The following is a 23994-nucleotide window of genomic DNA, read 5'->3' on the forward strand; positions in this document are numbered from 1 at the left end:
TGTTGTTGTTACATTCAGGTTGTTACTGTTTAAAGCCTTCAAAAAATAAAACCCCAAAACAATAATAAACAAAGGAGGACGTGAACAAGCAAAATTTCAAAACTGATTGTCAAGTTTACCTGCTGTCTTGCTTGTAGTGATCCCAATCACGATGATCTTTACCATTACTAAAAGAAGAATAGGGTCTTTTCCTAGAGTCACTCTTTTTGTAAGAATCTCCCTGATGTCGGTCTTTATGATGATCATGATACTGAGATAAGTGTCTATCAGATGAGTAACTGTCCCTGCTGCTATCATCGTGATTTGTATTCTCTTTTAATCTTTCCACATCTGTTAGATAAAAGAATCCAACTTTTGTTAGTGACTTAAAAAAATACATGGTAAACAAAAGTAACTTTGCTCTTAGATTACAAGAACTCTTGTGTCAACTCCACCTAAACACAATCAGTTCCCAAATACAGGCAGTTAAAGCCTTTATAAATGGTCTATAAAAGCAGTACTACGGCTTACAAAAGGGTCACTTTATTCTGAAATGTGAAAAAATCACAACTGAAAAATATAAGGCCCATTTCCTGCTCAGACAGACTATCCTTTTGTGATTCTTGTACAGAAAGGATGCATTATTGCATTATAGATTTATTTTATTTATCATTTTAACAATTATTCTACAATTTTTGGAAACTGGTAAAACGCTGATTTATGGAAAAGTTAATAATAAGCAAAAAAGGATTATTGAAGATAATAGATACAATAATGTGGGTATAATAATCTCGATATAATAATAATGTGGGTATGTGTTACCTAAAACAAACCCAAGAAAGGGAAACAATTTAAAAATTTACTTTCCAAAATAATTAGTAGGATTGACTTACCTGGATTTCTAATCACTTGAGCATTCAAGTTGCTGTTCTGGTCATTATTTTGCTAAAATAAATGTACATATGTAAGAATCTTTTAAGTGGCTTCAAATATTTTTACAAAACAGGAAAAAAACAAACAAAAAAAAACCTAAAAAGAAAATCTTGAGACTGAAAGAAGTCCTTAAGTAAGATATTAGAATGTATAAATGTCGCATTTTGCAGATACCTTTTTTGAAGTATAAAGTATTTGTCCCATGACTTTTAGAAAGAATTGATTTTGAAATAATTTTAGACTTAACAGAAAAGCTGCAAAAACAGTACTGAGAATTCCCATATGCCTTTCATCCAGCTTCCTAATATTAATAACTTCTATAACCATGATATAATGATCAAAACTAAGTAGTTAACATTGGTACAACACTATTAACTTGACTACAGACTGCATTCAGATTTCACATTTTTCCACTAAGGTCCTTTTTCTGTTCCAGGATCCAATCTGGAACTCCATATTACACTTAGTTTTCACGTCTAACTTAGTTTCCTTCTACATGGGACCGCTTCTTAGTTTTTTCTTGTCTTCCATGATCTTGATGAAGAGTATTAGACAAGTTATTGTGTAGAATATCTCTCAATTGTGGTTTGTCTGGTATTTTCTCATAAACAGATTGAGGTTATGCATTTTGCCAAGAATTCCACAGAAGTGATGTACCTCTCTCAGTGCATCATATCAGGGGATTCAAAATGTCATCAACATGTCTTACTTATTACTAGTGATGTTACCCTTGATTGCTTGTTTATAATGATGTCAGGCAGGTTTCTTTTCTAAAAAGTTATTATTTCTCTTTGTAATTAATAAACATCTTGGATCAGAGACTTTTAGACTATGCCAATATCTTGTGTTCTGGTCCACTAATTTTTGCTTCCCTCACAGGATCTTACCTGCAAGTTTTTATTGTGGTGCTCTAATGGTAATTTTCTATTTCCTTCTTTCTACATTTACTAATTGAATTCTTATTAAGGAAGGCTGTCTCAGTTTTAACTATATAAATTAAAGGAAAAAGTAAATTAAAGGAAAAAAATGATGTGTTAATTTACCTGAGATTCCTGCCGTTTTTTAATAGCATGCTTATATAATTTATGTAATTTTCTTGCATCAAACTCAGTAAACTTAGATACAAAGATCCACAGGTTTCTAGAAGAAGAAAAGGCAAATTAATCTGATGGAGGAAAATATTTAGCTTTTTCATGGAACCCCCGCCCTCTAGACAGAAAAACACATACACACATACTTAGCCCTCTATGGAATAAAGTCTAAGGAGATTATTTCTAATGTTTTAAAAAACTTCATATATCGATAAAACTATAAATGAAACTAAATATTAAGTTTTACCTCTCTTTCAAATCCCTTCATTTAATAATCTTTGGAGTGAAAAGTGGTAATCAATCCTAATTTGAAACCAAAGATATAAATTTACAAATCAGGAAGGAAATCAATGTGATTCTGATTAGATATGAAAGGAACAAGCTATGTTAGTAGTTTGAGTAAAGATGCTATCAGATAATGTGGATTTAGCTTGTGAAAGAAGGGTCCTAAATAATGCATTAAAAAGCAACTGTCATTTTATACTAGTGATGTAATCATCATGAGAAGAACATGACCAGACACTACAAATCAGGTACAACATGGTGTCTTTAGGCCTCGCTTCCCATCCCAAGGTCAGCATTAGTAGGTTAATCAGAGTGCTCTTTCATAAGTTCAGTCGCAGCCTACGAATAATACTTTTCAATACAGCTTCCTCAGCATCCATTCATAATCAATGACATTGGAGTTGAAGTCTATCTGCCATCACTGAAATAGTAATGGCTTCACAAATTCACATTTTCTTAAATGATTAGGTTTTTCAGTAGATATGTTAGAACATGATTTTGATGAAATTTTGCTTATATAATAAACAGGGTAGAGAAATTACTAATTAGCCAGTGACTGACTTTAGCAAACTACCCAACATCAACATCTTTAATGAGTCAAGAAATAGATTTTAATGGATTAAAAAAATAAATAAATAAACCTCTGTGTATGAACAATGGCTTCCCAAAAGAAACCCATCTTTCAGTGACATGGATGGAAAATACAAGGTCCAAGAACAAAAATTCTTAGCTGGAAAATAACTTTTTATTCTGTTTTAAAGAAGAAACGATATTACACAGAAACATTTATTAGGTTGTTGCAAAAGTAATTCTGGTTTAAAAGGTTAAAAGTAATTGCAAAACCCGCAATTACTTTTGCACCAACCTAATAATTTTGGGGTTTCTTAATGGCTGAGACATATTTCTCTCAAATATCAAGCATCTATTGCTTATCACTACAAAGCATACATTAAGTTATAAAGCCTTGAATGAGATACTATTGATAGCCAGGTACTTTATACAGTTTTTGTATTTTCGAAGCTCTTTTTTATTATTTAATTCCACAAATAACCTACCTTAATGTAGGTACAGTAAATATAAAAGTCAGTTTTCAAAGTAAACAAGCACATGAAGTACTGAGGCTAAGTGACTTGCCTGAACTCATACACAGATAGGTAAGGCTAGAAGATAGGGCTCCTAATTCTCTTCCCACCAAGATTAGTAATTCCTTGGCAGCCGGTTGGCTCAGTTGGTTAGAGCGTCAATCAACCAGACTGAAAACGACGACTTGACTTGGAGCTGATGGTTCAAATTTTGGAACCCATTAAGTCTATGACTTATACATTAACTGCAAAATTATCCAAGCACATGTGCATACAGAGATGGACATCTGGAGACTTTTCTAGAAACATTTTTATCAGTGTTAAGTCAATTGTGGCTTTCTCAAGTGTTTTCTTCTCTTTCTTTGTTTTATTAATTATAAATTACCATTAGTATTACTAATTTAGTTTGTGAAGGTTGTTTGCTTAACTGTAGCATATAGCAACACTTATTCTTTATCAATATTTTGGCCTACAGTTTTACAAAAAAGGGACTGTAAAGGAATGCATTGCAACTTAAAAAGTAGCAATTCCCCTTATATTTAATGTACATATATGTGCATAATACTTTCAATATTTGCTTTATAGTGATACTTTATAGTCTGTAAAATTGGGCTATTTAAATAAATCGCAGTATATTAAGATATCAAGACTAATATTAGCAGGGTATTTTAAACTAAGGAACCTTCACAATACATATGCATAGATTATTTTTTTCCAAATCATGAACATTTTCAAACATACATCAAAGACGAAAGAATTTTACAATGATCACCCATATACCTACTACCTAGATTCAATTATTAACATTTTAGTATGTTTGCATTACATATAATTTTATACATCCATCCCTGTCAATCTAGTTTTTGTTTGATGCATTTCAAAGAAAAATGCAGACATTAGGACATCTCCCTCTAAATACTTCAGAATGCATATCATTAACTGGTCAATACCTGTTTAGTTATTTCTTTTAAAATAAAATTTCCATACAATAGAATCCATAATTTTTAAGTTTACACTTGCTGTGTTTTACAAATTAATATACTGTATAAATGAAAAGCTAATCAATAAAATGCAATCTGAATGTTAATGAAACACCTCTATTTCTTATTTAAAGGCCGAGATGCCAACTGTGGTTTATCATGATGCTATAAGCAATCACTCATGAATAAAAAGCCTTTAAAGTCAAAGGAAAAAAATGAAAACAATCATCCACAGGTTACCCCTCTAAATATTATTGTTACCTAAACTTCAGAAGTAGAAAAATAAATTTAAATATAAACAACTAACAGATGGTTACATAATCACAAATTTAATACTTCCTGAAAAGTATATCACTTACTTTCTCCACTGCTTGATTTGTTCAGGATTTGTATATTCTTTCAGACATTCCGTTATATGGTCTCCAATTTTTATTAAACATTGTCTAGTATGCTCCAGTTGTTCTCTTTCTGATAGGCCTTTCTCAGGCCTATCAAGTTGTTTCAAAGCTGCTTTGACAGGCCTCATTCTTTCTTTACACTTTAAAAAAGGAAAATAAGAACATAAATACATGGAATTCAGCAAAGATCTACTTCTTTCAATGATATTTACATGAGTAAATATAGCATTGTTTGATGCTAAAATAAGCATTAAATCTCACCTCACAGCTCTTAAATATCAGGGATTTCCCACTCAGATTCTCTTTAGAAAGCACAGCTTTCCATTGTCATTTAAAATCAGTCTTTGTGTAAATAAAAGCTTTGGATTTTACTGTATAAAAAGGGTACTTTTTACACTGTAGCATACCATGCTAAATAGTCTTGAACACAGGATATTAAAAGATAATAAAATATTTCAGAGTATAACTTAATATCCTATATTCACTATAATATAGAATAAAATATAAAAAACAAGGATCTTTATATAATAAAATACATTGGCAAAGCTATTAAAATAAAATTAGCTACAAGGATAAACTGTCTATTTTTCTAAACCTTTGGGACAAAACAAATTGATGAATTTTGTTACTATTCTACTTTGGTGGGCAGAGTTGGGGGTGGCTGATAGAAACCAACATTTTCCTTGGCCTACATATTACTGGCATGATAAGAAAAGGATGACATACCAAAAATTGCATTATTCAGCTAAAGTCCAATTTGCATAATAAAAACTATAACCTATAACAAAACCAGAATAAAAATATTACTAAAAAGGCAAATTACAGAAAATAAATCCAGCATGGCTGGAACCAAGTGAGTAAGAAAAGTTGCAGATGATGGGGAGTAAACCAGATGCTATGTTTTCTAGGCTACTGTTATCAATCTGTTATCCTCAGTAAGAGTGAAAGCCATTCAGAGTTTTAAAACACATTTTTTGCGGGAAACGAGTAAACTCGTCATATCGCCTCTAGTTGGAACCGGCAAAAATTTTGCAAAGTAAATAAATAGAGACCTCTTTTTAAACTAAAACACTGGAAGTTTCATAGAAAAATATCAAATAGATCGAAAGATATGAATATTTTACGGAAAGTCTAATTTTGGCGAGAAAATGTCAAAAAAGCCCCGCGTTACGATGCGATTTGGCGGGAAAATGCTCGCTTACAAAGTGTTAAGCAGAAAAGTAACATAGGGCGACTTTATTCTCCCTGTAAAAGTCATTATCACTCTTGTTGCTGTGTGGAGTACAAACCTAGGTATAAAAGAGTATACGGTAAAATGGGAAGGGTGGAAGCAGTGAGATCAACTATAAAGCTATGGAAATAATCAAGGAAAGAGATAGCTGGGGCTTGAATCAGTGTGGTAGAGCTAATATGATTTGCTCATTGACTGAATGTGGGTGGAGGGAAAAGAGGAATTGATGACTAAAATCTATGCTTAAGCCAATGCCTGGAGATGGGAACTGGAACAATGATAACTAATATTTGGAAAGAATGTATTAGGTACCAGAGGCTATGCATTGCTGTAAAAATGCACTGCATTTGATACTGACAATAGATCTTCACAATACTATTTACTCTATTTTATAGAAGAAATTAAAGCTTAAAACAAAATGACATCTATCAAACCCAGGTCTGATCCCAAACTCTGTACTCTTTCTTACCTGCTTAATTATACTGATATTTAGAAATATCAAATCTATGAAACATTAAGGAAAATCAAAAGGTGTCAAGTGAGGCAAAGATGTCAAGGGAAAGCAAGATGGAGAAAAGGCCACTGAATTCCATCAGAGCTATTCCTAAATAAAATTTACAGTTGACCGTTGAACAATGCAGGGGTTAGACTAACACCCAATGCCCGAGTATAACTTAGGTCAGCCCTCCAGATCCATGGATTTCCAACCACCAACTGACTGTTGAATAACTTGGGCATGAACCACATGGATCAATTGGAAAATATCCACCTATAAGTGGACCCGAGCAGTTTAAATGCACGTTGTTCAAAGGTCAACTATATAGCCATAAAATCCTAATTATGCAAGCTAAAGAAGTCTGGCTCCAGAGTCCTTATTAAAACTATTCCATTCTTCCTCTCCATAATACAAAAGGTTTTAAGATCACTTATGAAGGTTAATGGAGAAGAAATTCACTAGGCAAAAAAGGGCAATTTTCCGTTTCAGCAGTTACATGAACAAGTCAGAAGACTAAGGAGGAAATGTGGACAAAGAAAAGAGGCCAGAGGTGCAATTCACCTAACTCAGTAATAGAGCAGGCACAGTAGGGGAAGCCGTTCGAAGGAGTTCAATGTTTTCACCTCAGTAAAGCAAACACATGCCATCACTACTGCCGCCCCCCACTCCCAATATAGAGGGTTTTAAAAAAAATACCAATAGAAAATGGATAGAGAGGCTTGATGAAGATATATCTCACAAATAGCACTTTAAAAAGGTGCTTAGGAATCCCAGAATGTGAACCTGGAGATTGATAAAAAGTCCAGAGATAAGGTATATATTCAAGTAAATAAGATGACAGACGGGAGCAGGAGTGACTTTGAATGTTCCCAATAGTCTCAGGATTTGGAGGGATGTCAATAGCCAAAAGTGAGGAAGAAAAGAAAACTGTGGCAGGAGCTATTATATTTAAAAAGCATGAAAAATATCTGAAGTTATATTAGGGCATGTCACTGAATCAGTAGGAAATGAATAAATGGGTTCATTAGTCAACACTCTCTAGCCAGGGTAGAAAAGAGAGGAGAAAATGGCACAAGAAGGTGAGCTGGGGATCTCGAATGGTGTAATAGAGGTCAAACACAAATGTAATTTCAGAAGATGATAATTTCTATTTTTCAAGTACAGCATTTGATTAATATCAATGATAACACTGACTTAAGATTATATCCGAGTCTAACAAGTGATGGGAGTATGTTAAGAGCTCCAAATAGTGTAAAAGATTAAGATTCTAAAAATCCCTAAAGATGATTTTTATGTGAATATGTATTTACATTTATTTGTGCATACATATAAACATGTTTATTTAATAGACTATAAAATTTCCCTACAGTAACTAATTGTAATTTTATATTTCCTATTCAATTCTGATAATTCATACCTGTCTCATATCATTCAATCTTTTTCTCTAAAATTATTCCTCTTCCCTGATTTTGTGGGACTTTTTTTGGGTCATCTACCAAACTAGTGGCGTGTCTGAATTCAGTAACAATATCCAACACAACCACTACAAATCTTTTGAGCAGAGCACTGTTCTGTAAACTTTTACATGTATCAACTCATTTAATCCTCATACTGACTAATAGCAGCACTCTGGCTCCAGAGCCAGTATATTCAAATACTGCTTTCCCACCCTGCAACCTCACTAAAAAGTTCTCCTCAAAATTTGTATCACAATTAATTTCACAGTTGAGACCACTCTGGTTTCCTGACTATATCCAGTAACTAAACCCTTTTAGAGAAAGGACAAGATAGATTTTCCCTTACTTTGATGAAAAGCACAGTAGCATGTAAAACCAATATATTTTAGACCAGTGTTACTCAAAGTGTGGTGTATGAACCTGTACTAGTGCACAAGGGGAAAGTACAGAAAATTTAGAAACTTTTATCAACCTGACAGTTCAATTTTATGTCTACTGAATGTAGTAATAAAACAACAGGGTTATATTTTTAATGTATTTTTAAAATTTTTACTCTGTTTTTATTATATTTTCTAAAAGTACTGGTCTGTACAAGACTAGAAAATAAGCTAGTCCTTCACTGTAGGTAAGAAGCTCTGTTATATAAATAACAGGTTAAAAAATTCAAAGGTTTAAAAATCTACAGGCAGAGGGAAAATAGTTCACTCTAAGTAGTCCCTAAATGCCTCTCCTTGAAGTCTTTATTAAGAAGTTTTTCCAAGTTGATTTTAAATTTAAGATACCTGTCAAAATTTAAATACATTGTTTTTATCAATCTGAACTGCAGTACTATCACATTCAAAATCATTTCTAAATTAAAAGCTCCAAAAGATAAAACTGCAATTTAAATATATGAATTATTACTAATAACCAGAAACTCTTTAACTACTTACAATGCTGAATGTCTTCTGATCCAGCTCTTCAGATTCTTCAGATATGGGAACTGGTTCACCACTTGCAGTGATATGAACTGGAGCATCTGACACTGAAGATTTCTTGGCTCTTTCCTTGCTATCGGACTTAGATTCGCTCAACTAGAGAAACAGAGAAAATAAAAACAAAATCCAACAACAGCAAAGGCAAACTGATCAACACTTCCAGAAAGTAATTACTCTTATTATATCCTATAATTGTTTATTTACATTTAATATTCTTATCTATTTTCTCTTTCCCCAATTTTATTTGGGGAAACCAAAAATAAAGCTACTCTATAATGTTACCCTATAGGGAATTTTAAAAAGCATTCAAACCTATTTTTCTCATCTCCTAGATACCCACATGTATTTTTTAAGAACTCAGTTATTGAGGCTAATTTGGGCTGGTAGGCAATTTATTTTCCTAAAATGTAAATAAGCTGATTGTGTAACTTTCTAAATTTTACATTATGATTTGCATCCCTTTTCTTCCTTTATGCCTTTTTCTTTCTGCATAGCTTCTTTTATTTTGTTTTCTATTTTTTCTTTAAAATCGTTTTCCCTTTATATCTTTCTTATCTGCTTTTTCTTTTATCTCCCTTTTAAGTTCTCTTTTATTCTCCTTTACTTTTGCTTCCCTCTTTTCTTCTGGTTCCTTCTTTATACAAACATCTGGCTCAGGTTTTTCTTCACTGTCGCTTTCTGTTTTAATTTTTTTATATGGATGTTTCACAGAAGTGATCTCATCCTGGAAAGTGCAAGTATGGCCAATGTATTACTAACCAAATCTTAACAAAGATTAATTTCTTTGCATGATTATGGATTGCATGTATGTGGATTCTGAAAGAAATAACCCAGAATCCAATTAATAATGGTACATGCAGTGTTTACCTTCCTATATAAAATAAGAGAAGCCGGTCCATTCAAAATTCATAATAAAATTAAAGGAGACACAACTTCACTTAAATGGCAAATGTTTGAAAAGGAAGGACCTTCACTCTATCCCTCTAGTGATATATAATATTCTACTGGATGGGTAGAATACTGTTCTGTAAATGAGACTACATACTGAACTATAAAAAAGAACTTCATTACCTCAAAGTAAAATTTCAGGCCTTAGTTCAAATTTCAAATGTAAAGAATACCAAAACATGCCATGTTCCTGTTTGCTTTTCTAAAATACATTCTTACCTTATCATCTTCATCGGACTTTTCTGAGGGCAGGGGAGAAGAATCACTCTTTATTTCCTCTTTCACTTTTATAGACTTCATTGCTTTATTCTTCTTAGCTCTTGCTTTTCTCCTCTTTGAACCTCCCTAAAAATAATTATTTTTATTCTAACCAACTTTATAGATTCCATTTTAATAAACTTCTTAAACATTAAATCTAAAAAGTTAAAAGAACACATATTCCTAGCCAATCCATGGCCTGCTTCTAATGAACTGCACCAACCTTAGAAAGCCAACAAGTCATATAAACTTAATGAATTAAGTATGTATTAATATGAATTATAAATATTAACCAACAATAATTATTTTTTTCTTTTAAAAAAAGAATTAGAAGCAGAAGTGGAGAGAAATAGAAAGAGGGATTTTTTTTTACCATCCTAAGTTATTATCTTCAACTAAATTCAATGCTACCGAAAATAGCATTAAGAATTACTTTTAGTGGTACATAGGCAGTTATGACATTGTGGTCACAGGTAAACTTTTAAAGGTTGCTGTAGTTTCCAAATCACCTCTTTTTTTTTAATGTCTTCTTCCTACACATTTTTTGGAGCCCCCTCATAAACAAGCTCAGTGATCTTTAATACTGTCCTGTAAGCTCTCCAATGTCTCCAAATAAAACAGTAACGAAGGCCTGACCTCTCAATAAGTACACCACTTGAACAGGCTTCCCTCACTGCCTCTCCAAATACTAGGAAAAAAACCAAAAAACACCTAATCCCACTTCTGAAAGATACGACTGACTCATCAGTGTTAACATGAATGCTGAGATAATTTAGGCAAAATATTACCATATTTAAATAATGTTACTAAATTACAGAAAAGTACACTTACAAGCTCATATTAACTACAGATGTCTCGGGCAATCAATAAACTAGACTTGTCTTACTGAAAAGTAAACTACTCTTATGCATTTGAATTTTAACTTACTGCACCAGAAAGTCTCTGAGCTTCTTTTCTTGCAAGATCTTTACTAAGTAATTTGATGAGGTAGTCTGCACGTGTCTGCAACTGTTTTGCTTGTGGTTTTTTATCAGGATCATCTGGAAGAATCTGAAAAGCAATTAATTTTTTCAGGTTGTCTTAAATAAATGAGAAATTTATAAGCTAAAAACTGCTTATCCATTTTTAAAACTATGTATAATTCACTGACAAGTCATAATTCTTTAAATTTGTAGGAGTAAACATCTTAGAATGCAAAGTATATATTTTTTAAAACTTTTATTTATTTTAAATATGTTTTTCCAGGACCCATCAGCTCCAAGTCAAGTAGTTGTTTCAATCTATTGTGGAGGGTGCAAGTCACAGTGGCCCATGTGGAGATCGAACCAGCAACCTTGTTGTTAAGAGCACCACGCTAACCAACTGAGCTAACCGGCCGCCCCCCAAAATACATATTTTTATACCTATGCCACAGCCAAACATTTAGCTTCCCTGGGAATGAATTCTAAATAAACACAAGGGAAAAAAATCCTCCATTCAAAATGAGAACATAGTGTGAGGTTAGAAATTTCTTCCCAATATACAATAGTGTATTTAGCATCCAGTGTTATTAAACATTATTGATATTCTTAAGATTTCCTCTCTCTGAATAACAGTATATTAGCTATGAAGTATATAAAAATTCCTAAAATGCCAAGTATCATCTATCTAGAAGATGACCCAAAGCATGCAAACTGTCAGGAAACTTTTACAGTGAGAATCTAAACAATTTAAGTTTTACTTTATAGTAGCAAATGACAAAATACTAATATCTGAAGGTTCCCATTTGTCCTTGACGAAGTAAAATATAAATATGTAACTTAAATGATAAGAATAAGGCAATGCTTCCAGTGTTTTCCATTCTAGGCAAAGAAATTATTTTAGCTAATATGGTAACATCAAATCACCAAAAATCCTAAACATGGAAAAATTATGCAAGATTTCAGAATCTCTTTTTGCTCTTGAATAATGCAGTTAATGATAAAATGAGAGGTTTACTTTTAACCTAAAGAAAGCTATACCTGTGTCTTAGTAACAAGAATATAATTTCAGATATAAAGCAAAATCTCAAGAGATCATTGAAATTCAATCCCTTCATGAAAACCAGATTCTAAAGGTCACACAGCTAGCTAGTGTCTTGCATTCCTGACTCTAGTTGAGTTTATTTCTAACATCGTTTAAAAACAAAAATTAAATTCAACATTAATTATCAATAGAATCAAGGAATATTTAAGTACCTTGTGTGTTAGGCTCAGGTCAGGATCCATTTTAATCATTTCCCAGCTTCCATATCCATATTCATAGATACCAATTAACAAATTGGAATCATCTTCTTTGCCCCAGTCTATATCAAAGTGAGCTGCCTTTGTGTGGCATGGGATAGTATACCTAGCATTAAAATTAACAAAGTTAAGTTTATAATAGCTTTATTAAAAATTTTGAAAAACATATTTGAGCCATTAGAAATTGAAATACTGTGCTTTATTTTATATTTAAGAACACTGAATCAAGACATTTTTCATATGACATGAAAAATATTTTTAACCTACATTCACATCCAAGTTATTGAGTAACAATGAATATTTTACAATGGAAAAAATAAACAACTCACTGCTTTCTTTCTTCTGGATCTGAAGGAATGGATTTGTGCAATGGTATTAATTCTTCTTCATGGGAGATGACTAGCTTGGCATTCACCTGTACTCCTGATATTCGGAATGTTGGACCCTTTACTTTTCCAAGTCTACCACCTTAATATTTTTAAAAAGAGTATAAAAAAAAAAGTATAAAATATGTAATTCTACAAAATAAAAAAGCAACATATGGTATTACTTATATTAATAAGTATTACTTATTTACCTATAAGTATTACATACTTTTATTATTAAGGGGGACTTACTGGCAAACCTTAAATTTTACTGTAAGATTTTTCAGTACAAATTAGTGATTATATATAGGAGATGTGGATTCATAAAAAAGTACTTACATATTTGTTTTATCAATTGCACATCGATCTATTAATTATGGTCAGCTTCTAAGTAAGAGTTCTTGTGTGATTTTCCCCCCAGTATATCTGATTACTAAATCTTATCTAAATATTTTTATTTAGGTAGATGAATTGCAAAATAACCACCATCAAGGATACTGACCAGAATCAGTATCACATGTGCATCCTTACAATATTTTTTCCCAGTCACCTATGCTAAAAATATAACTAACAGTAATTTCTGATGTTACCTCCCAGCCAGATTCCAGGCAGATAGAATCTATTGCCTTCGTTAACACAATTCTGTGACCATTTCCTATTACCCAGGAATGGCCTTGCTCTGTTTTATAAGCCATCTTTTAAGACTGATGAATAGATAGCTTAAGATATAATACCTATGTAACTCAATAAAAGCATATTTTGAAACTTCTATTTATCTCTCTTTAAATCACTCTCATTTTAAGATTACCTGTCCGTTCTGTTCCTGAAGAATTATCCTTTAAAGCTTTAATGCAACCATTATGTACCAATTCTCCTAGTCGTCTGAGGTCTGTCTCTGACTTATCAACTAATTCAGCATCTCGAGCAATTGCATCTAATCTGTAATGAAATAATACAATTTTCAGGTAAATATGCAAAATAAAGTGGTGCCACTTAAGATAGACTCAGTTTCACTTTATCTCAAGTTCTACAAATAACACTACTGCACGCCCTACAAATTCTACTTCACCTAACTGGCACAAAGTATGTAAAAACTGGGAAGATTTGGCGGGGAAAATTCATTTATATATTCAAGGATAATAAAGTTAACTGATTCATTACAAAGCAAATGGTATGCTCCGAATTTGAAGATTACATAATATCGTACAAAAGCTTTTCATAACTGATCAGCTCTTAAGTTCAAAAGGAAGTGGTTAAGCATTATGATAATTATAAATAAAAAAGATGCAAGAGTAAAATTCCATACTTTTTATTACTATGCACTGAGTTGGTAATACAATTATTAATGTTCAAAATGTTTTTTCCATCATATAGAAGTAAAATAATTATGTAAGTCATTGTATTACATGCAAGTCATCTCAAATTAAAATAGTCGAGGGAGTTTTGGAGATTAAAGAAACAAATCAATTTGAGTCTTTATCACTATCTAGACAGTGGGTTTGCCACAACAAAGGACAAAGAATATCCAAATCACCAACAATCACTGAGGTTAACAAATAAAAAAAAAACAAACAAAAAAAAACAAACCTGTCATGACAATTTGAATTTTAATATAGTTTGTTTAAAAAGGAGCTGTAATTAGGGTAACTTAAGAAAATTTCCCTGGTAAGGGAAAATAGAACTGCCCTTTAAATTAGGTTAGGTTAGCAATTCAGCTTCTCTAAGGATGAATCTGCTAATTTATAAGTTTGCGATTAATATATATATACATACATATATATATATATGATACAGCATTTGAAAAATACAATTATAAAAATGCAAAGTATTTTACAAATATATGTTTTATAGAAGACTCCCTTTGCAGATAAAAATTTAGAGTAGAAAGAATTAAGGGTAGTAACAAAAACATTAAAAATATACTTGAATTTTTCTTTCTGCAGATTAACTTTGTAAATGCCTGTTTAAAGCAAATTTAACAAAGCAGCTAAACTGAATATTAGTACAGACCAATAAAGCTGACAAGCATGTAACACATGCTATAATTCTATGAGAATAGATGTATTTACCTTTCCAGAGGGCCACCAAATTTCTTGTAACTCTTGATAAACCTAACAGAAAATAATTGTTTGGTTTAAATGTGTGCACCACTATCCATTAAAAAATAGATATATTTATAAATAAAAAAATAAGAAAATACTTGTTAGTGCAAAAATTAATTCAAAGCAACGTTTACTAACAAAAAAAATGAATAAACTATGCTAGAAACCAAAATGTTAAAACATTAAAACATACCAAGTAAGACAAGACATATTTTAACACCCAGGATGATGTTTAGAAGCCAATATAAATAAAACAATAGAAGCTAAATTTTATTTTAGAAATTACTTTATTATTTTACAGACAAAAAAGATTCAAGACTACCACAGGAAGTGTCTCAAGAATTGTCAATCATATTATACCTCCTCACATTCCAAGGGTCGATAAAATTTTACTGAATATAGCTCTAATTTAGGTGTATGGTATTATGCCAACAATGGAAAATAAAAATTTTAATTAAGAACAAAGCTACCTAAGTGGTTGATGGATGAGAGAAATTATCCAGGAAAAGTAGAAGTTGAAATGCCTCTTCAACTAAAGACAGAAAGTCCAGCAAATCAGGTGGTCATAAAAGTACCCTTAATAAAATCTAACAATATATTTAGTTTTCTGGAGAAAGAATGAGGAAGAACTTTTTATCAGTCAGGTCTATGACGTAAAAAAAAAAAAAAAGTTACAATGGCTTGAAAGAAACAACTTCTCAAAATACAATGAACAACCTTTTTACAAATTTCATAAGCAAAAATATTATATAAAGTAAATTGTTATTGTATTACCCTTAAGTAAATGTGTATATACGAATAAACATATTTGGAAAGAAAACTACAATTCACATTTCATGGCCAATCTTACCTCAATTCCTACTTGGATGTTTTAGAAATGCTCTTAATATGGTTACTTTCAAAAAGAGTTAAAACTAGAAAAATATGGAACTAAATTATTCCCACATAAAAATAATAATGTTGGGAGTCATAACTGCAGTGAGAATTTGTAATAAATCTAATGTTCTGAAATATACATTCACTATTCAAAAGGGCCACTACTCTGAACTACATTAAAAAAACCAAAAGAAATTTAGCAGTCTAAATAGACTAACAATAAATAAATAATATGCAAAGATTAGACACCAAACTTGTTTTTCTCCTCATAGTTATAGTGAACACCTATCTAAAAGTGGAACTACCCAATCCCTACACAATTATCATGTATTTGCCTCCTCTAAAACTTTTATCTTAATCTTTGAAAACTATGGGATTTCTCTATTTCAGTTTCACCCTCTAATGAAAACAAGTTGAAGTGGTCTTATGTCATCTTACCGCCGAATTTCTGCATCACTAAATCCTTTAATATTCTCTCGAGGGATAGTCCGTGGTCTTCCACGTTTCTTTGGCCTTTTCCTTTCTGATATCGAATCACTATCAGATCCCGAGTATCTCCTACTTCTACTGCGCCTCCCTTCACTTCCATTGAAACTAATCTGGAATTTGAAAACAAAAATTTACTCAAACTTAAAGAAGGTTTCTATTGTAAGAGCAAAGAAAACACTGCAAAAGACTGACAGAATTAACAAATTCAAATGTTTCTCTATGTATCAAAAATATTCTATGAACAAAATTAAAAAGCAAACAAAACAAAAATATAGCATGCTAGTGACAAAGAGGTATTAACAGCCTTTATACTTAAAGCATTCTTAAAACTCAGCAGGAATATGCCCATTTTCCTTTTGTAAAAATATGAGAACAATTAACAAGCAATTAATAAAATAATATGAACATAAAATTATACATTATTGGTACATTTTTTAAGATGAGACACTAACAATGAAATGCAATTCTTCTATTAATCCATCAACTTGAACAATATCAATTAAGCAATAATAGCTAATATTAGTAATAGTAACAGAAAAATGAACAGTAACACACCCCTGGTGGATACTTAAACTGGGACAGAAGGCAATTTGGCAATATTATATCTGTACAATGGAAATTGGAGAAGCCATTAAAAATTGTGTTGAAGAATTAACATTTTATACTGTCAAAGGAATGAAATTAATGACTCCAATTAAATTTGGCAAATGATATGTATACAAAACATTGGAATTATATATACCATAGTATTATTACTAGTGGTATCTCTAGGTATCTCTAGATTGTGTCAATTTTTTTCTGTTCTTCTAAATATCTACTTACTGGTATTCTAATTAGGCTGATCAAACATTTAACAGAAAAAAATGACAGTTGAACCCCCATAAAAGCCTACTTGTAACATTAGTTGCTTAACAGATACATCAAAATATATTTTCTGTATGTCTTTGGAATTTTTCCAAAGTCTCAGTACATATTCTGAAAGCCTAATAGCTAAAAAGCTTAAGAAAATCAAGGATAGGCATTCAGTTCTTGTTCTAACTTCTAATCCTTTTACAAAATCTAATATAATACTGTGCTTCCCATGCACTATAAAAGGAAACCAATCTGGGGTTTGGTTTCAAAAACTGCATACAAGGTCACTTTTAGGCCAAATACACCTTATTTGGTTCCATTTCGGCCTGGGAAGTAGAAAGTTGGTAGGTAGCTCCTTCCCTAACAACAAAATCATCATCTACAAAATTTTACCTTTTCTTAAACACATCAAAACGACAATGCAATCTAGTAGTCTCAAACATAAGGAAATACAGCAGCTTGTAAGAAGAGATGGATTTCAAACACTGGATCACTTGTGACAGACATCAAGTACCACACAAACAAGCAGGTAAGAGGAAGTTACGTAAAATTTGCTAAAGGCTGAGTGTGGGCTACCATGAGAGCACAGGTGCCCTAGGAACCAAAGACACAGCAAGAACCTGCACCCACTCTCAGGTGACTGATTCCCCACAAACTTCCACCAGGTGCTCAAGAAAAAGACTAGAAGTAGGGTGGAAAATTAGAGAAAACTTTCCTTTGTGGTACAGCCCTGGAGAAAGGAAGCAGTCACCTTTGAGAAGACAGGTAGGAAACTTTGCCAGATCCATCTCACGTACTAAACTGAGGGCACAGGAGAAGACCTAATAGTTATAGGAAAAGAGAAAGAAAATAAAAAACTCCACCCCTGGGAAAAGGGGACAAGGACTAGGGTTAGGCAAGTCCCTCATTTGCCTCAGAATCAAAATTGAAGGAGGCACCAAAAAACTCAGTAATCAAGACAATTAATCTTATAACGCAGTATTCTCAAAAAAGAGAAGAAAAAAAGAAAAAAGTTAATGCAAAACAAAATAAATCTAGTATTCAAGTTCTTTCCCCTTTATAGCAGGATCCAATATATGTAGCTTGGCATTGCACTGTTACTGTTATTTGAAACTCTGATATTTTGTTCATTTGGGCAATAAAATAAATATCAACAAATCACATAAGATATGCTCTCTGACCATAACAGAATCAAACTAGAAATCAGTAACAAAGATCCTTGAAAAATCCCCCAAATATTTGGAAAGCAGACAACATACTTCTAAAAAAAAAAAAAAAAAAAAAAGAAAAAAAAAAAAAAAAGAAAAAAAATCCTATGGGCTAAAGAGGAAATCTCAAGGGAAATTAGAAAATATTTTGAAATGGATGAAAATGAAAACACAGCAGATATAAAAATTTGGAGATTCAGAAAAGGCAGTGCTTAGAGAGAAACTTGCAGTATTAAATGCTAATATTAGAAAACAAAGGTCTTGATTTAATGGTCTAAGCTTATAACTTAAGATATAAAAAAAAAGAACAAATTAAAGCGAAAGTAGGGTAAATAATAGAGTAGATATCAATAAAATTTAAAACAGAAAATCAATTAAATCAAAACGTGGTTCTTTGAAAAGATAAAATTAACCTTTAACTAGAATAATCAAGAAAAATATTACCAGTTTAGAAATGAAAAGAAGGGAATCATTACATATCCTACAGACACTAAAAGGATAATAATGGGATATTGTAAATAACTTTATGTCCATAAATTCAACAACTTAGATAAAATAAACAAATTCCTTGAAAGAAACAAACTACCAAATTCGCTGAAAAACAGATATTCTGAATAGTTCATATTTATAAAAGAAATTGAAGTTATAGTTAAAAAGTCTTCTAAACAAAGAAAACTCCAGGCCTAGATGGTTTCCCTGACAAATGTCACCATACACTTAATGAAGATAATACCAATTCTAAGCAACTTTTTCCTAAAATAGAAGAGGAGCGAACACTCTCCAACTCATTTTATGAGGCATGGATTATCAAATTAAATGAAGACATTACAAGAAAAGAAATATCTCTCATAAACGAAAAGAAATCAGTCCAGGTGTGAAGACTCTTACAATTTAAGGAGCCACCAAAAAAAGATATTGTAAAAATATCTTTTATATTTAAAAAGTCACCTGTTTAGCACAGTTTCTCATTCTTGGAAGCATATAAATTTCTTCAAGTTCCTTTTGCCTTTCTTCTTCTTCTAATCGTCTTCTTTGATCTTCTGGAATGATTTCTTCCCAATTCTTTGAATTTCTTTCAGGTTCCAATTCAATGTCATCCTCATCCATATTTGAAAAGTTAGCAACCTGATAAAATTCCAGAATTTTCACAGAATAAGCATTAAAGAAGAACGTTTTTAAATTTTCTTCTTCTTTTTTAGGGGCAAGTGGCATACCAGAATAAGACAATGAAAGTTAAATATTCTCAGGATAATGAATATATGACTATGGATTAAACCAAATATGAATGCTAAACCATCTAAGTTCATTTTATTAGGTCAAAGTAGATCAAACCAAATGACTTCTAAGAATTCTCTTCCAGGAATGATTCTCTTTTGTCCTGTTATTCAACAAAATTATTACTACAACAGAACTAGAAGAAATTAATAAAGTAATTTATAGTAGTAACATGCTAAATCACCTTCTGCAGGAATTACCAAACAAGTCCATTAACTACCAAATGTTGTAGAACAATCCAATATTTTTGTTTTTATGATCATAAAATAGTACCTAAGAGCTACTGACAAGAGACAACAGTTCTAAAATCCTAGATAAATTTATTTAGGTTCCCTAAGCCATAGTTTCTTCATCCCTAAAAAAAGGGAAAAGTAACAGCACACTAACTTTTGTGAAGATTAAACAAGATAATACATTTAAGGAACTGTACAGTCTGGTATATAGAAAGCATTCATTAAAGCTAATTTCCAATATTAGTACATTAAAACCTATAGATAACTGGATGAAGACAAGAAAGCTGCTTATCCTACATAAGGAATGGGGCTAAAAATATTATGTTTATTCTTTCATGTCTATTATTTAAATGTGATGACATCCCTAAAGGCAGCAAAGTGTGAGTATCAATTCACTGGTATAATAATAATCAATATAGAGTTAATATAGTCTCTAGTTAACTTACTGGTGACTTTTTTCAAATTTTCAATTAGTCAAATTAAAAAAAAACAAATAGTATAACTTCATGTGAAGAGTTAATTAGGCCATACCCAGAGACCGTGAAAATTCCAGAAAACTTCACCTCTCACCAGGATTACAGAAATAGTCTTACTAACTTATTTCCCTTCTTAAATTCTTTCCCCAACACAGTATATCCTTCACATTGCAGCCAGAGTGATCCATTAACATTACAAAGATTTTATTCACTGCTGTGTCCCTGTACATGGCACACTGCAGGTGCTCAATAAATACTTGTTGAATGAACAAATGACAAATTGAATTGAACCTTAAAATCCTTAGTTTGTGGAAAATGGCTAGGATGTAAAGGAACCTGCTTCTTTATATTAAACAACTGGCACACAACTTACTCTGAGGTCAGTTGACTTCCGTTGCTTTAGGACTCCTTGCGACCTTTTAGCCCTCTACAAACCAGGAGTACTTATAAATATGAATAGAAGCTTATTGTTTACTTTGCCTAACTGATTTACTTGAGCCTTCTTAGTTGTGATAATGCTTAAATTAATCTAATGTCAAAAACTGCTCCAATAAAAATCAGCTGAAAGCCTTCAGTCCTGGAAATCTAAATAAGAGACCATATTCATTCATTTACCCCAATATTTGAGGACATGCTATTTGCCAAACACTATTCTAGGTGCTAATCTAAAAAAATAACATCCCTCTGCATTCACTAAATAAATGTAACTATTTATAAATGATTTTTTTTCTTTCAAATCAGGCTGCTACTGGTTTGCCAGAATAAGGAAAAAAAATATTTTATACACCAGAGAAAATTTTAATACACACAAAAAAATTAGGAAAGTTTTGTTTAAAAATTACCTTGCTGATGGTGCTTAAAGAAATTAAAAATTATTCCCTCTCAATTTATACAAGTATAATTATAACGAAAATTTAAAAGAAAATTTACCTTGAACTGGGAAAGCAATTCATCTCCTACAGTTAAAGGGCCTGGTTCATTTTCATGAGTTTCAGCCCTCTTCAAGATTTCATCTATATCCATTTCCTATAATTAGAAATAAATCTTTATTTTAAATATATTTTAATATGTGTTAAAGTAAATATACTCTGTATTAAGTATAGTTTAAATAGATGACACATTTGAAAGTTTTGTTACCTGGGGTTCTTGTTCTTCTCCTTCAGGTTCCTTAAAAAGTTCCTCAGCACCAAACTTTAAAATGGCTGATAACTCTTCTTTATTGAAAGGAGTAGAACTAAAATCAGGAAAAAAAAAAAATTATACTTAACACCCACAGTTAAATATTTAACATTTACATAGCACCTTTATTAATAATTAACATAGTCACAATAGTTATATGACATAGATTAGGTGAAGTATTAGCAGTATACTTATTTTAAAACTAAAGAACTTGAAGCCTAGATGTTAAAGAGATTTCCCCCAAGATTACAAAAACTAGAGTGACAAAATCAAGTAGTGAATGTATGTCATTGACTAAAAATTAGTTCAGTGCTTAAAAAAAAAAAAAAAAAAAAAAAAAAAAAATTTACAACACTAGATACAGTAACATTTCAGAAAAATGAGTGTAGTAGGAGTCTAAAATGACATTTTTTTTTTTACACTAAATACCTTGAGGGAGCAGAACCTGTGTGTAGTACTGTCTTCCCAGTTGTGTCCATTCTTTGAATCACAAGATGATCTAAAACCATCTTTTTTTTGGCCCTTTCAAGAATATCTTCTTCAACTGATCCCTTTGTAACTAGACGATAAATATTCACCTGTAAAGATATGCATGATGAAACGTAAACGTTTCAGTAAACTGAAAATTAAAAAATATATAGCAATGTGTTCAAAGCTAACTTTCTTCAATTTAAAGATTATTTTGAGGGTATGTCTTTCCTCCTTACGTTTTGGTTAGGAGATTTTGTTTGCTTTTTCTATTGTAAAGAATGACAGTAATTTTTAAATTAGCTTTTAACTGGAAAAAAAAGATAAACTTATGACAACCTTACACCAGTTTTCTCAATTCTGATTCATGTTTTATCATTCCACATAATCCAAAATTTTATGATCTACTCTCCAAATTATGCTCAAGTCCTGCCCTAAAACATAGTTCTCCAAAACAGACAAAAGTTGATGTGTAGTAATTTTGCCCTATTTCTCAGTCAGTGGTTCTGTAACAAATATTACCACCATATAGATAATTTGAAAATTTATGGAAACATTTTTAGTTTTCACCATGCTTACATGGTCTTACCAGCATTTAGAGTACAAGAACCAGGGATACTGGACATTCTGTATTAAACTGGACATTCTCACAGTGAAAAATAATCCCAAGTCTTTCAAATCTTTCAAATGATTCTTAAAAACCTTTTTAAATTACCTTGAGTCTAAATTCTAACTCTACTTTAATATAAACACAGAACATTTTCACAAAGTTATGACACACATTAATTTTTTCAGGATTGCAACTATGTGTAAATAAGACAATTTGGTAATTATTTTATTTGAGTCTTTATCAAAAGTTATCATTTCCAACTGTTTATATAATAGTAGAGGGGTCACCAATAAAACTCATCTGCCTGAAGATGATGTAGAATAATATTGAATGTCAACTATAATTATATATATATGTGTATATATATATATATGTGTGTATATATATATGTGTGTGTGTGTATATATATATATATATATATATATATATATATATATATATATATATGGCTACGGGATATAAAGTACAGCATAGAGAATACAGCTCATGATACTATAACAGCTACATATCTATGATGTCAGAGGGGTAGTAGACTTGGGGAGGATGGTTATCAATTTGTGACGGGTGTAAATGTCTAATCATGTTGTTTTGTACACCTGAAACTAATTTAAAAAAATAAAACACATCATAGCAATAAAAAAAGAAAACTCATCTGTATTTATCATCTACACCTATTTATTTTGTAGTTGCTACACGCAAATATTTAACAGAAGATCTGAGACTCCTTCTATCATATTTGGAGCCAAATACTACTTAAGTAGCACGTACATGAAGTATAGGAATCTTACTATATTTTATCAACAATGAAATTAATAATGTTTCTCATTAATAATCATTAATAAAAATGCACTTCATATTAATGTTTAAAAATTTTGTTAACAAAATGTTAAGAAATCTGTATTGCCATTATTTTGTGATCTTCTTCAGATACTCTTCCCACAGGTCTACCATACAACTTTCCATAGTATGTTTCTAATTCTTTTCCTAATATATCCTCTATGTTCTATCATCTATTAGAAAATGTGGTGGCCAAGGTCTTTAAGTAGTGTAAGTGGAATGTAAGTTATGGACATGTGTTGAGGATTTCAATATAGGTGGTATCTGTTCAGTGCAATTGATCACTATTGCCCATCTCATTCATAATACAGGGATATTCTGAATCTTCCCGTATACATTAGGCCCAGCTCACCCATGAGAATCTTATTTTCTCACTTTGTCTTCTTTTAATAGTCTATAATTTATCTTGGTATGTTGTCCCTACTTCAAGTTCCCCTCTTTATAACATATAAAGTCTGTTATTATATTACCTAACCTAATAATAATTTTTATCCACTTATGAGGTAAACATGAGGTAAACAATAGATGTCGAAAAAAAAGTTTTAAATAGCGTTGTTTCTTTTTCGCTACCCCAGTTCTTTTCTTCCTTTGTACTTACGGAGACTGAGTCCTGCTCTTATTCTCTCAACTCTAAACTTATTCTTCACA

The 23994-nt window shown here is 31.4% G+C and overlaps 1 protein-coding gene across 1 annotated transcript in view; it reads right to left on the minus strand.

Moving 5' to 3' along the window:
* CHD1 (chromodomain helicase DNA binding protein 1) overlaps window positions 1-23994 on the minus strand; it is a 72749-nt gene that overhangs the window by 1392 nt on the left and 47363 nt on the right. The window contains exons 20-35 of the mRNA XM_019727925.3: window positions 21861-22009; window positions 21390-21486; window positions 21183-21278; window positions 19217-19393; window positions 16158-16318; window positions 14811-14852; window positions 13550-13680; window positions 12706-12844; window positions 12332-12482; window positions 11043-11165; window positions 10077-10202; window positions 8865-9005; window positions 4710-4888; window positions 1956-2052; window positions 873-924; window positions 120-330 (exon numbers count right to left, since the gene is read on the minus strand). Coding sequence (XP_019583484.2) covers window positions 120-330; window positions 873-924; window positions 1956-2052; window positions 4710-4888; window positions 8865-9005; window positions 10077-10202; window positions 11043-11165; window positions 12332-12482; window positions 12706-12844; window positions 13550-13680; window positions 14811-14852; window positions 16158-16318; window positions 19217-19393; window positions 21183-21278; window positions 21390-21486; window positions 21861-22009 — 2072 coding nt within the window. The remainder of the gene's footprint in view (window positions 1-119; window positions 331-872; window positions 925-1955; window positions 2053-4709; window positions 4889-8864; window positions 9006-10076; window positions 10203-11042; window positions 11166-12331; window positions 12483-12705; window positions 12845-13549; window positions 13681-14810; window positions 14853-16157; window positions 16319-19216; window positions 19394-21182; window positions 21279-21389; window positions 21487-21860; window positions 22010-23994) is intronic.

Source organism: Rhinolophus sinicus, chromosome 3 (assembly GCF_057876585.1).
Source record: "Rhinolophus sinicus isolate RSI-liver-muscle chromosome 3, RSI-T2T, whole genome shotgun sequence".
Classification (NCBI taxonomy): domain Eukaryota; kingdom Metazoa; phylum Chordata; class Mammalia; order Chiroptera; family Rhinolophidae; genus Rhinolophus; species Rhinolophus sinicus.